The sequence below is a fragment of the Eurytemora carolleeae genome, unplaced genomic scaffold (genome assembly GCF_000591075.1).
Source record: "Eurytemora carolleeae unplaced genomic scaffold, Eaff_2.0 scaffold41, whole genome shotgun sequence".
Classification (NCBI taxonomy): Eukaryota; Metazoa; Arthropoda; class Copepoda; order Calanoida; family Temoridae; genus Eurytemora; species Eurytemora carolleeae.
Genome location: NW_019396234.1, coordinates 698,557 through 712,381, shown reverse-complemented (window position 1 = coordinate 712,381; position 13,825 = coordinate 698,557). Strand labels below are relative to the sequence as shown.

Sequence of the window (13,825 nt, the reverse complement as noted above, 5' to 3'; positions counted from 1 at the left end):
TACGAATACGTTTACAGAATCCCGAGTTCTTCTGAAACCATCAATACTAGCAACCAAGGTGAGAATAGTTCCATATAGTAAACATATGAGAACTGTTTGTATGAGGATAGAACTCCTGGGTTGTTCTCCTACTCCTAACCCTCTTCCACTAGAGAACTCTGATAGAACAAAGTTTCTTGGAATATTAATCGGAGGACTGTTAACCTTGTCTGTTCTACTCCTGGGAGTTATCCTGGTTCTACTTAAGAGAAGAGGATTAAAGAGATATCCTAGTCTTAGTAGTGTATCCATATCCAGCAGTATACTGGAGAAATATCACGGAGATGAACCTGAACCTGTTTACCAGGAACCTGGAGTATATTCATCTCCAACCTTATTCTCCGAGTATTCTTCTCCTCTCTCACTTATATACTCTACACCCCAGAGTATTTATCAAGTTTATCAATCTCCCAGCAATCTTAATCATTCATTCACTGATTTTTCCTACCTGGAGGAATCATCCGTAGATTCATCCTCATCCTCCGGAGGAACTCCAAGACTGCCTCCGATACCCACCTCCAACATTGAGGATTTTATTTTCTTATCTCCGATCTACTACAACACATCTCAACACACTTCGCTATAGTGATCCTCCATTTCGTGCTTCTAGTCCATTATTTCTCTTAAATTGTATTTTCTACATATTTGTTGAAAAAATTAGGTCTTTAAATAACGTAATATTTCCTATATTAATTATTAATCAGTCATATGTTGTATTTTTATATAATAATACATTTTTTTAACATGTTAAGATTCTAATCATTAGTAAAACAGGTTCATTATAGATCCATATTAAAGTATATAGAGTAGAGAGTAAGTATAGAACCAGAAAGGTTTTTGACAAGTTTCTTAGTATTTATCTTCCACAGATAATTTACCAGTGTAGAGGAGTACCTGGAGAAAACATTTATTTCAAGGAAGACAGACCAAGGGGAATGAAAGACGTAAAAACAGCAATACAGTTGAGATACATTAATAGTATCATTATCAAATGAAAGGAGATTAAAGTTTAATACAGTGGTAACCGGAAAACAATGGAATAATTGTCGTCTTTTATCTGACTAAATTGTGAAATGTGAAACTAAAACATTTAAAAATCAAAAAATCTTGAGCGATATTTCATAATCATTTACAGAAAGAACTAAAACAGCAATCATTCAACATTTTTTGGTTCTCATAAAAAAAATACATAATAGGTTTATAAAGAATTAACATTTTTAAGATTATGGAATAATTTTCTAATGGTTGATGATAAAGATTAAAGAATAGATGAATCTTACAATAAAGTTTTGATACTTGATGATAAACATTAAAGAATAGACGGATCTTAGAATAAAGTTTTAATACTTGATGATAAAGATTAAGGAAAGGATGGATCTTAGAATAAAGTTTTAATACTTGATGATAAAGATTAAGGAATAGATGGATATTAGAATAAAGTTTTAATATTTGATGATAAACATTAAAGAATAGATGGATTTTAGAATAAAGTTTAATATTTGATGATAAACATTAAAGAATAATTGAATTTTAGAATAAAGTTTAATACTTGACAATAAACACTAAAGAATAGATGGATTTTAGAATAAAGTTTAATATTTGATGATAAACATTAATGAATAGATGGATTTTTGAATACTATTTTAAAGGGAGTGTTCGCGAAAAATAAAAGGGCTTACGGAAAAAAATAATCGATTTTGATCACCACTAATCTTACTTCTGTCTGTTGAGTTTATAAATTGTTAAAAACGACTCATACTGAAGAACGTAGCGTCCATACAAATTCAGTTTGGTGGATGATAAAGAATAAAGAATAGTTGGATTTTAAAATGAATTTTTAAGCTTTGATGACACAGATAAAAATAGATGAATTATAGAATATATTTTTTACCGCCTTTTGAACAACATTACCGACCCATGATTCCCTTAACAGATGGACGTTTAGCTACTTAACGTCCCTTGGGACAATTGAGTGAACAAACCACCCGCTCTTTAAAGGAATTGAGTCTTAGCAACAAATCCCAATTTTCTAATACCTATATATCTACAACCAAATTATGTAAATCTAAGATATTTCAAATTTTGATTATTTGATATAACAGAAGTCAAAGTTTGAAATATCTAAGGTCTACAACGTTGGGTTATTAAGATATAGGGATTTAAAAACCAGAATTTGTGGCAAAGACTCAACTCCTTTAAATTAAAAATTTAACTCCACCACGGCCCGTGTTCCCTCTTACAATTTTTCCTGCAAAAATTTCCTAATAATTAATTACATGTTAAAAAACAATTATTGATAAAATGATCGATAATAAAGATTACAGAATAAATAGATGATCCATAGTTCAGAAAATTGACTAATGTTTCCTAAACTAATCGATTCTAATTCTGAGTTTTACTGAAACTAATAGGTCTGAGAGGTGAATACTACAAACAGGATGGATTGAAGAGCAGTTGGTTTGGGGATACAGAATACAGATGTGTTGTCAATCCAACCGATCAATTGATTCATTAAATATGATAAATGTTCACATAACTCATTCTTAGTCAATTTATTGATTATAGTTTTATCATTAATGGGGAGAGAGGGATTGTGGCCCCCCTGCTGTTAGAATTTGTATAGATATTAGTAAAACAATTCCTGGTCACCAGCACTAAATTCTACCCTGAGCAAACAACATTCCATCTTATTCCATCAGTTCAAGAGATCTTAGTGGTTTACTAAAGGAGCAATCTGCCGCCTTATCTCAGATCTAATGATTTCAAGAATTTTTCACCATTTTAAATACCCCAATTAACCTATTTTTTGTCTTAAAAACCTCAAGTCACCAAAACGGATGTTTAATTGAAGTAGTTCATATTCCTCCTGTACTGCTAAGTAGTTCCTATTCCTTCTGTATCCATGAGTAGTTTATATTCCTTCTCTATCCCTGAGTAGTTCCTATTCCTCCTGTATCTCTGAGTAGTTCCTAATCCTCCTGTATTGCTGAGTAGTTCCTATTCCTTCTGTATCACTGAGTATTTCCTAATCCTCCTGTATTGCTGAGTAGTTTGTATTCCTTCTGTATCCCTGAGTATTTCCTATTCCTCCTGTATCTCTTAGTAGTTCCTAATCCTCATGTATTCCTGAGTAGTTCCTATTCCTCCTGTATCCCTGAGTATTTCCTATTCCTCCTAATATCCCTTACTAGTAACTTTCCTATTTGCATGGTTCCTTGTTCCATATGGTTCAGCATAACATCACAAAGAACACAAAGAAAATACATATGTTTGTATACTTTATACGCTGTATTGTGTAAATGATGACTATTTATACTATAAAATAACAAACACGAGAAAACAATCCAACGTATATCCCTCTTTTAAAAAAAATTTACCGTGGTTTTGGTACAAAGCAACCCCACCGGATGAAAATTTGCAAGAATGACGTGATCGAGAACCCACTCTTTTCCACAAATCGTTGAAGTCTATTTTAAAACAGTATTTGTGAGAGAATGGCACTTCAGTAAACATCTCAGGAATATTGATAACGACACCAACCATATATAAAGAATTCTTTTGATAAGTTTAATTTGTGTTTGTAAAATATTAACATACAAGACTTATTCTAGAAAAACGCTACACTCATAAAACGCTACTTTGGTAAAACGCTACCCCATAAAATACTTCACTAATAAAACACTAGCAAAGAAAAAAACGCTACTCTGTCAAAATATCATAATATTAGGTTTGATTTTTAGATTGGATTATAAATTCTATTTTTTATAGATTATTACTTAAGTTTTCGTAACTTTACCGTTAAAGGTTAAGGGTTACGAAGCCAGGGATGGGGGGGGGGAGGTTGTAAATGGTCAATTATTATATCGTGTATTGCAGTATTGGCACAACTTTTAGGGTTGGATCGGCGCGGGGCAGGTTGGGGTGATGGGAAGCGATGAAATTAATCTTCAAAATTATTTCAAATACTTAAATCTGTCTTTAATTTTATGTCAACCACCTTCGTGATATATTATATCTTAATTATCATTTTGCATAAATCCAGTATTTTCACTATTCCGCCATTAGTGTCTGTGTAGCGAGTGTAGTATGAGTGTTTAAAGGTTCTAAAACAGTTTCTTTTAAAAGCAGCATTCAAACCAAGGGTGTAGTGCAAGGAAAGTTAATTGCGGTCGTGTATACTCTAAGGACACATTGAAACCAGTTCTCTTTGGGCGGAATTTGTAAACAAGAATAGATGCATCAGTGTTCGTTTAGTATCCGAGGAGGTTAAAAGCATTTGATAATTTGATAATTCAAATAATAGTTTCCTATGACCAGAATATTTCATTGATTTTTTTATGTGAAAGATGGCTCCCATGTCAGGCTTTGACATCTGTCTTGTGTTTACATTACCGCCCAGAGACAGTACACTGCAGTACAAAAGATGCGTACACTTCTGAAATAACTTTCCTTGCATTACATCCTTGATTCAACCCACTTTTCCTGAATATTTTCCTGACGTGACACCTTCAGGGTGTTTTTTTCATTATGCCAAAAGTATTTGACATTAGACACGTGTGAAAAAAGATGAAAATTCTACTCCAAAGACAGTAAGGAACCAAAGTTAAAATAATTGAAAAAGGTTGTAAACCTAATGACATTGAACAAGTGACGTAATATTGCAGAAAATATGTTGATTTACATTAAAAACTACTTTCTCAAGCTTGATTTAAACCTACAGAATATGTTTGACGTCAAAGTCAGAAAAAATAATCAAGCAGAAGGTTACAATTATGCACTGGGCAGTAAAACCCATATTCATATATTAAGTATAGTGTTTTAATAATAGTTGAATAATACGTCCAACAATGCTTTGGTGGCTGTGATGTCAAAATCAAGGAAAGAAGTTTCAACAAATTATCAGAATCGAACATTCATCAGTAATACAACATTCATCAGTAATACAACATTCATCAGTAATACAAAATTCATCAGTAATCCAACATTCATCAGTAATATATCATTCATCAGTAATCCAACATTCATCAGTAATACAACATTCATCAGTAATACAACATTCATCAGTAATCCAACATTCATCAGTAATACAACCTTCATCAGTAATCCAACTTTCATCAGTAATATATCATTCATCAGTAATCCAACATTCATCAGTTATCCAACATTCATCAGTAATATATCATTCATCAGTAATACAACCTTCATCAGTAATCCAACATTCATCAGTAATATATCATTCATCAGTAATATATCATTCATCAGTAATCCAACATTCATCAGTAATACAACATTCTGAAAGTTTTATTGATATTGTCTCATTCTTCTGAGCCATGGGAACTTTTTTGTTGGAGACTCATAACCCCGATCTCGATATCCAGTGTGGACACTTTAAATTTGAGAATCAATGCTTTATTTCTTCATTTCAGTTATCCCGGGGTACACTGCGGAATGCAGATATCGAATAAAGATTAAATCAATCTGCAGATTATAAAAAGATCTAGATCAGGTATTGATCTCGAAATGTATATATTTGCCAATTTGTAAAAATATACAACACGTAACAAGTTATTTAACCTTAAACACCTTTTTTGTCTAAATTAAAGATTTTATAGTTCGACAATTATTGAATTCGAAATATGTTTGTACCATATTTAGCAATTTTAAAGAGGTTTATGGATAAATGTAGTATTATGCTTAATTTATATATGTTGTTGGTTAATTAGACAAAAATTTAAATATTTGTTAGCATATTCTAATTTAAACAAAAAACGAAACATGCAAATATAAAAATGATAGAGTAGCGTTTTTTCTTTACTAGCGTTTTATGAGTGTAGCGTTTTATGATGTAGTGTTTTGTGAGTGTAGCGTTTTATGAGTGTAGCGTTTTACTATAGCCGGCCTGTGATATGATATATTTGAAATTAAAATATTTGATGTTTTAATAAATAAATAATGTTTAAATCTTATAGACAAAACCTTGAAAAAATCTTGGTTCGCCGCCCCCCCCCCCCCACCCCCGGACACACATGAATACACAAGCACACTGCATTTAGTATCCATAACAGGCTGTGCATAATGTATATTGTAAACAATATTTCTGCGCTGAATAATTAACTGTATAGCCTTGTTGTGTATATATATAAGGATGGGTGTATCTATATTGAATAACCAATATATGAATGGAAACACTAGAGTAATGATACTACTATCTATATGTATCTCTGGGTCAGTTTCAAATTATTTTAATTTAGAACCTATCTTCTGACAATATAATTAATAAAGGGAACTTCTACATATATCTAACAATATATTCAATATATTATTAGATATATGTTCTCTAGCTGCTATGATGCATGCTCCCCTCTTCCTGCTATGATGCATGATTCCCTGTTCCTGCTATGATGCATGCTCCCCTATTCCTGCTATGATGCAGGATTCCCTGTTCTTGCTATGATGCATGATTCCCTGTTCCTGCTATGATGCATGATTCCCTGATCCTGCTATGCATGCATGCTTCCCTCTTCCTGCTATGATGCATTCTCCCTACATCTGTTATGATGCATGCCCTCTCCACCTGCTAAAAAGCATGCCCCCCCCCTCCCCCTGATATGATACATGCCCCCTTTACCCCAGATGACACACGACACCTGGAACCCTGTGACCTTAAACAGTTCTCCTGTCTCCTGGTGTACCTTAACCTAGCTTGTCTAGTATTTACAATATTGGAATCTTGTATCCCCCCCCGTCCCCCCCCTTAATTTTTCTTATTCTCCTGTAATGTTCTCTTTTTCTGCTATACCACCACCTAGTATGCCTGCTTTCTTCTATCATCTTCACGTGTGTTTTATCATTTGAAATTCAAACCTTTCTTTTGATTTTTAACATCTTTTAACCTACAGACAATATCTTCTAAAGACAATATATTTTACACTGCTACATCTTCTTAAGTCAACATCTTCTACAGAAAACATCTTCGATTGTCAACATCTTCATAAGACAATAGCTTCTATAGACAACATCTTCAATAGTCAAAATCTTCTATAGACAACATCTTCTATAGATATCATCATCTACAGACAACATCTTATATAGACAACATCATCTCCAGACAGCATCTTCAATAGACAAAATTTGCTACAAACATCTTCTGTAGTAGACAATATCTTCTATTGACAACATCTTCTATAGACTACATCTTTATTAGACAACATCTACTATGTTATAGTCAACTGTAGCCAACATCTGCTACAAGCACAATCTTCGGAAGACATCACCTTCTGTAGAAAACATATTCTACAGTCAACATTTTAAGAGACAAAAGAAGGAAAAAATTTTCAAGAGGAAGTTACGATTTTAATTTTAAAGTTGTAATTGCTTTGAGATCAATTCCTTTCTTTCAGCTTTTATCCTTTTATTTCCCGATATATTTCTTTCTGCTTAATGCAGCCTTTTAGATTTTGTTCGGGGGGGGGGGGGGGGTAGCAGAGCTGGTTTGAAGATTTTCTCTTCCGTAAAATTGGAAATAAGATTGGAAAAATTTGAAAGAATTTACAAGAGTGCTAGGCCTAGCTTTATAGTGCAGAAAACGGAGGATCGTGAGAGTTAAAATGTTTAAACCTTTCAAGATTTGGACAGGAAGAAGCAAATTTTCTTAAAAGGAATCAAATCCGTCTCAGAATTAAACTCAAATCCCATTTCTGTTCATTTCGCTGGATCCTAGAAGTTTAATATTTTTGAATTGAAAAATCTGGTTTCCAACCATAAACTATCCTCCCATCTTCACTCAGCTCTCATCTGAAACAAATTTGAATATTCCAAGATCAAAGATTTGCAAACTAATTTCTCTCAACAGAGGAATTCACTTTAACTTCTCCGTAATACTGGTGATAAGTTTAGGGAGCCTAGACCAGGCTTAGATACACTCCGGTAGGTTTAAAAGGAAGGATAAGACGATTTGCTGTATCCTGTATCCGAAAAGGGACAAGGCTTCAGAAGCAAGACACCAAATAAAATTTTACACATTTACTTGAATTTTTTTGGCTAAAAGAAGTAAAGAAAATTAATGCAGGGAAGGGAAACTTCAGTTAATGAAAATAAGAGAAATAAGCAGAAGAAGCTGAAAATATTTAATTATACCTAAAAGTTTTACATTTTAATTCGTAAAATCCACAAGTTTGATCAAAATGATCAGAACTAACTATGTACAAGAATCTGAACAAATTTTATAAAAAATCACTTGCTTTATTTCATAGTTCATCTTTGGAAGTGCGGCGGCCATGTTGTGAATTTTCAGCAAACGTTGCTTCTGGAAAATGCATGCCGTGCGCAGACCAGGGAATATTGTGCGGCAAATATGATCTCGCGATAGGTTCAAAAGTAATGGCGTCGATTATGACGAGATAGCTTTTACTCTTTTCTCCATCAAAAACAATTGTAATAAGAACACCGTCGTCTTCACTCTTTGGATCTAAAAAAAGGTAAAAGATAAAAGTAAAATTCATTTTCGTATCTGCTTTAAATTAAATGAATAAACATTTACAAAGCTGTCTTAATTTGTGTACCTGGAGATTCTAGGAACCACATCTCGGAGCTGTAATGGTTCTCAACATACCAAACCTTATCCTGGGTTCCATCACAAACATTTTTCTTCACCAAAGCAATCCTGGAGTAGTCAAATGCGGCCCAACCGAACACATAACAGTACTTCTTCCCCCTGAACCTCTCATTGATCACCGGGAAATCAAAATGGTTTGTCCACTGTGAGTTGGTTGGGTTTGGTAGGTATGAGTGTGATATCTTCTGTGTGGTAAGGTTTATGGTGTATCTAGTAAACTCCTCGTTCTTGTTGGTTGATACTCCGCTACTAGTAGTCGGAGGATTCATCATGTTTTCTAACAGAAAATTCAAATTCTAATTCATTTTACGGTAGAGATATTATTAATTTATTTTCGAAGGGAAGTAAGTTTTAGACTGGGAATTAAACAAGGATGAATTGCAAAAGTTAATGCGACAACAATCAGACCAATTCTAAAGGTTAATTTGTTCTTTAGATCTTCTTTTATCCAGTTTTTACTGCGGTATCTCAGTTAAATCATAACAGAATACAAAATAGATTTTGCGAGGTTGCGTGAGAAACGAATGTTTGAGGTTTCGTGATTTCTGGAAAATATCAAAGAATTTGTATTTCTGTTACCTAGCTTTAGATAATCCCGCATATTAACAAATGATGTAGGACACAGATCAAGTATTAACTCATCCTGAGATGGAATTTAAAGAATTTGAGCCGCGGTTTAAATCCGCCGAAACCCGGTTTAAATTAAGCGCCGGTTTAAATCTTGAAACATTTGATGTAATTTTAAGAGGAACCAACCATATTTAAACCGCGGCTTAAATTTAAACCGCCGCTCAAATTCTTTAAATTCGGCCACTGATATTAAATACAGGTTAAATACGATCAAAGATATAAACCTTAAATGAATTTTTTTTTTTTTATTCAGAAAACGAATCAAAACTTTTTTGGGTGTTTAAAAAATATATATATAGACACTATTTATAGATATTTGTACTATACAATTCGCACAATGATATACATCGGAGAGAAAAAAGTATATCTTGACCGATAATTTTATTATGATTTTAAATATTTCCAATTTCAATTTTTTAAAAGCATTTATTTAAGATCTCAGGGGCCAAGAGAATTAGTTGAACCGCATTGACTAAGCTGAACCGTTTCTCTTTAACTACGCATAAGAGGAGTTGTTTAGCTTAGCTCAACTACTCGCTATTCATCAAAAGGAAATTGAGTCTTTGCCACAATTACTGATTTTCTAATCCCGATATCTATACAACCCAATGTCGTAGTCGTAATCTTAGATATTTCAAACTATGAATTCAGTTAATTTAAGTTTGAAATGTTAAAGGAATTTACATCATCAGGTTGCAAAGATAATGGTAGTAGAATATTTGAGTTTGTGGCAAAGGCTCAATTCCTTTTGCCTGTGTTGTTTACCTTATTTGCTCTGTAAGCGTTGACATGATGAACTGAGTATATTGGATCTGTCTCAAGCTGAGTTACATTTCCTGTTTTTAAATCCACAATAAATACATCGGTCATCTCGCCCTCCAACCATTGAATCAGCTCAAACACGTGGAAGTTGGCGGAGAAATATAACTGAAAATATTCGCAAATTTAATTCAACCAACTTTGCAATATTTATCATACTGATCACATAGATCCAGACAAATATGAAAAGTTACATCAATTTTCAAGACTGGGTTGACTTTAAAGTAACACAGCGCCTTGGGCTTTGATTTTATCGCCCTAACTCGCGTATACTTTTTTGTAACACTAGACATCTTCATTAAATAACTTTAAAGCATATGTTTTTATTTTTAGTTTTGGAGAAATAATTAGCAAAATTCTCATCGATTTTGGCGTGAAAGCTTGCAACCTTTGGATCAATGTGAGATTATTTAAATAAAAGCAAAATATGCCCAGACAGGATAATCTTCAAATATTTATTTGACGAAACTCAAGCTTTTAAACCGTACGTACTAGATTAGTTTACCTGTACTAGATTAGTTTACCTGAGATGGAATTTAAAGACTTTGAGCCGCGGTTTAAATCCGCCAAAACCCGGTTTTTACCTTTACTAGATTAGATTTTTACCTGTACTAGATTAGATTTTTACCTTTACTAGATTAGATTTTTACCTGTACTAGATTAGATTTTTACCTGTACTAGATTAGTTAACCTGTACTAGATTAGATTTTTACCTGTACTAGATTATTTTACCTGTACTAGATTAGATTTTTACCTGTACTAGATTAGATTTTTACCTGTACTAGATTAGTTAACCTGTACTAGATTAGATTTTTACCTGTTCTAGATTAGATTTTTACCTTTACTAGATTAGATTTTTACCTGTGCTAGATTAGATTTTTACCTTTACTAGATTAGATTTTTTTCTGTACTAAATTAGATTTTTACCTGTACTAGATTAGATTTTTACATGTACTAGATTAGATTTTTACCTGTACTAGATTAGATTTTTACCTGTACTAGATTAGATTTTTACCTGTACCAGATTAAAAAGATCAAAGACGACATTGTAAGGGTTACCTTAGGGTTGACAATGACAGGATAGAAGAAGAAGATTGCAAATTCCTCTGTCAGGGAGAAACTGTGAATGTTTGAGAACTTTTTAGGAGTAAAAGATCCAACCACCTCAGGATCCTGTATCCAGGAACAAATGTCATTAATTGATTGAGGAGCAGAATAAAAAGTGTTGACACAAAGGTTTAATAATTTTGGAAAATTAGTTTTTCGATTTTAGAAATCATTTCAAATTTTTAATTAGTAAATTACTTGACAAACTTAGATTTCAGTCATGAGTCTAAGCCCTCAAGCTGTTTATTAATCAGCTTTTTGCCGGGGCTTTTTGTAGTTTGCATGTTTACCTGATATGTACTCTGAGGAGTGTATCTTTGAACCTGGATAAATGGTTTTCCTAGACCCAACCTTGCTTAAACCTCTTTTATCTTTATACAACGTTTACGAAATTGTTCCTAAATTTTCTCAATCTTTACATAGTCGTAATGCGGGTAGGCCCAGTCCTCCTTCACTCCCCCGCCCCCCCCCCATTCTATTCAGCAACTTTTCTCGTCCAGAACTGTAGGGTTAAGCATGGTTTCCTGTAAGGTGTTTCTTTCCCATAAAACTAATCGAGTTATCCGTCCCAATCTCTCGAAGAAAATGTGCACAACCGCTCAGAGTTAAAGGAAACCAGTTGGGGTACTGCATACCTGTATTGTACAGGGTTAATCACAAAGGATAAGACATGAGACGACTGTGCGAAACTTATTCATGCTTTCATAGTTCCTTGTCTACAGAATTGCCATACAGAAGTATGCCAATTGCCAATTAAATGCCTTGTAAGGCAGAAAATTTAAGTTTTAGATCGTTATATTTAAAGATTTCAGGTCGTCATAAACATCTCATTCTTTGTGGGTAACCCTGCAAATAAAAGTTAGATTTCATAACATATATTAGCCAAATCAGTTAAAATGTTTAAACTTTAAAATATCTGTCAGAACAGAACATTTCATAAAAATAAAAAATAAATTTAATTTTACACGGACTGATATATGAGAATGTAAATTATAGGAACTGGAGCCAACTTAAGTTTAAGAAAACATGAAATGAGACCTTTCAAGAATAATTTGCGTTGCATAATGAACGTTGAATTATAAAATTTATCTGTCACGTAATCTTAAACTGAAATATATTATATAAGGTGTTAGGTTAGATCCCCGGTGCAACTTCCCCAGTCACAACTTCCCCGAGACATCTTCCCCAACAGCAATTTCCCCAACAACCAATTTCCCTAACACTAACTTCCCCAGTTGCACTAATTTACCCAACAGCAACTATAAAATTTATCTACCACGTAATCTTAAACTGATATATATTATATAATGAACGTTGAATTATAAAATTTATCTGTCACCTAATCTTAAACTGAAATATATTGTATAATGAACGTTGAATTATCTTATTATTAATCTTAAACTGAAATATATTGTATAATGAACGTTGAATTATCTTATTATTAATCTTAAACTGAAATATATTGTATAATGAACGTTAAATTATCTTATTATTAATCTTAAACTGAAATATATTGTATAATGAACGNCCAGAGAACTGTGACAATTTGACCTTTTAAACATAATTTTTTCTCTAATTCTCTCTTTTATACTTTTTTGCTGCCATATACATTTTAAACGAAAAAGTTTAAGAATGACATACTTCGCTTGTTAAATTATGGACCAACATGCCCCTGGTCATGGACCTGGAAAGAATAAAATGTAAGTTTCTGTATACGCTCCTGAAACGGAAGTATATCAAATAATGCCAAATTCGAGACACTATTGCATTTCCTTTCAACGCGACTTTTAATTCGATCTTTTGCGAATCTGATAATGCTGAAAATAGAATTCCCCTAATTTTGGAATTTTGTAAATGGGGTGTGTACGAAATATGTATAAAATATTTCCCCCCTGCAATGGTTATTCTTTTTAATTAGAAATCCCACCAAGAGTTGAAAGATCTGATATATTGAACCGGATTGGAACAGGAGAATCTGTCATTGCGAGATAGATTCCATTTTCCTGAGATTTCTCTCCCAACCTCCAGACTACAGGGTTGTTGTTGTCAAAAGCTGTTCCAAGAAGAACCTGCAATAAATTAAACATTTAACGGATTGTTAACGTATTTCTACGTGACTATCCAATTAAAGTTCACCATCAAAAGTCTCAAAAATATCAAATTTAAGTATCTGATTTGAGACATGGTCTTGAGCAGATATCAGCAAATATCTTCTGGCTCGTCTTTTCGGTAGAAATTCAGCAACCGTTTTTTTAAACCGCTGTTGGAGGTTCACGTTTTTAATTTAAAAGTTTTAAATGGGGTTATTTTAAATTGTTGTTGGAACTCCTTAAAAAAAGACTGACTAGAATAAATCCCTTATAATCTGTAAATCTTTCATGTTAAGGTTAGAACTATTTCTTAGAATTACTTTAGTTGAGATTTTCAATTTCTCCCAGAGTGTCCACTCTTCATCTTCATTCACAAACTTGTTTAGAGTAGTTTGTGGAACTAGCTCTCCAGCTTCAACACTTGCTGAACAATATTCATTTTAGATATACACTCTACACTCTACACTCTACACTCTACACTCTAAACTCTACACTCTACACTCTACACTCTACACTCTACACTCTA

The 13,825-nt window shown here is 33.0% G+C and overlaps 2 protein-coding genes across 2 annotated transcripts in view; one reads left to right on the top strand and one right to left on the bottom strand.

The window, feature by feature from the left end:
- Positions 1-10: 10 nt before the first annotated feature.
- Positions 11-786, top strand: LOC111698912 (discoidin domain-containing receptor tyrosine kinase B; the record flags this gene model as incomplete). The annotated part of the gene is given in 1 exon segment (XM_023469386.1): positions 11-786. A coding segment is annotated over 1 exon segment (615 nt), but the record flags the coding sequence as incomplete, so codon positions are not given.
- Positions 787-8,151: 7,365 nt separating this feature from the next.
- Positions 8,152-13,825, bottom strand: part of LOC111698871 (retinoid isomerohydrolase) — an 8,529-nt gene continuing 2,855 nt past the window's right edge. The window contains exons 2-10 of the mRNA XM_023469340.1: positions 13,620-13,723; positions 13,137-13,278; positions 11,734-11,844; positions 11,500-11,549; positions 11,162-11,275; positions 10,049-10,210; positions 9,233-9,296; positions 8,601-8,930; positions 8,152-8,506 (exon numbers count right to left, since the gene is read on the bottom strand). Coding sequence (XP_023325108.1) covers positions 8,286-8,506; positions 8,601-8,930; positions 9,233-9,296; positions 10,049-10,210; positions 11,162-11,275; positions 11,500-11,549; positions 11,734-11,844; positions 13,137-13,278; positions 13,620-13,723 — 1,298 coding nt within the window. The 3' untranslated portion in view covers positions 8,152-8,285. The remainder of the gene's footprint in view (positions 8,507-8,600; positions 8,931-9,232; positions 9,297-10,048; positions 10,211-11,161; positions 11,276-11,499; positions 11,550-11,733; positions 11,845-13,136; positions 13,279-13,619; positions 13,724-13,825) is intronic.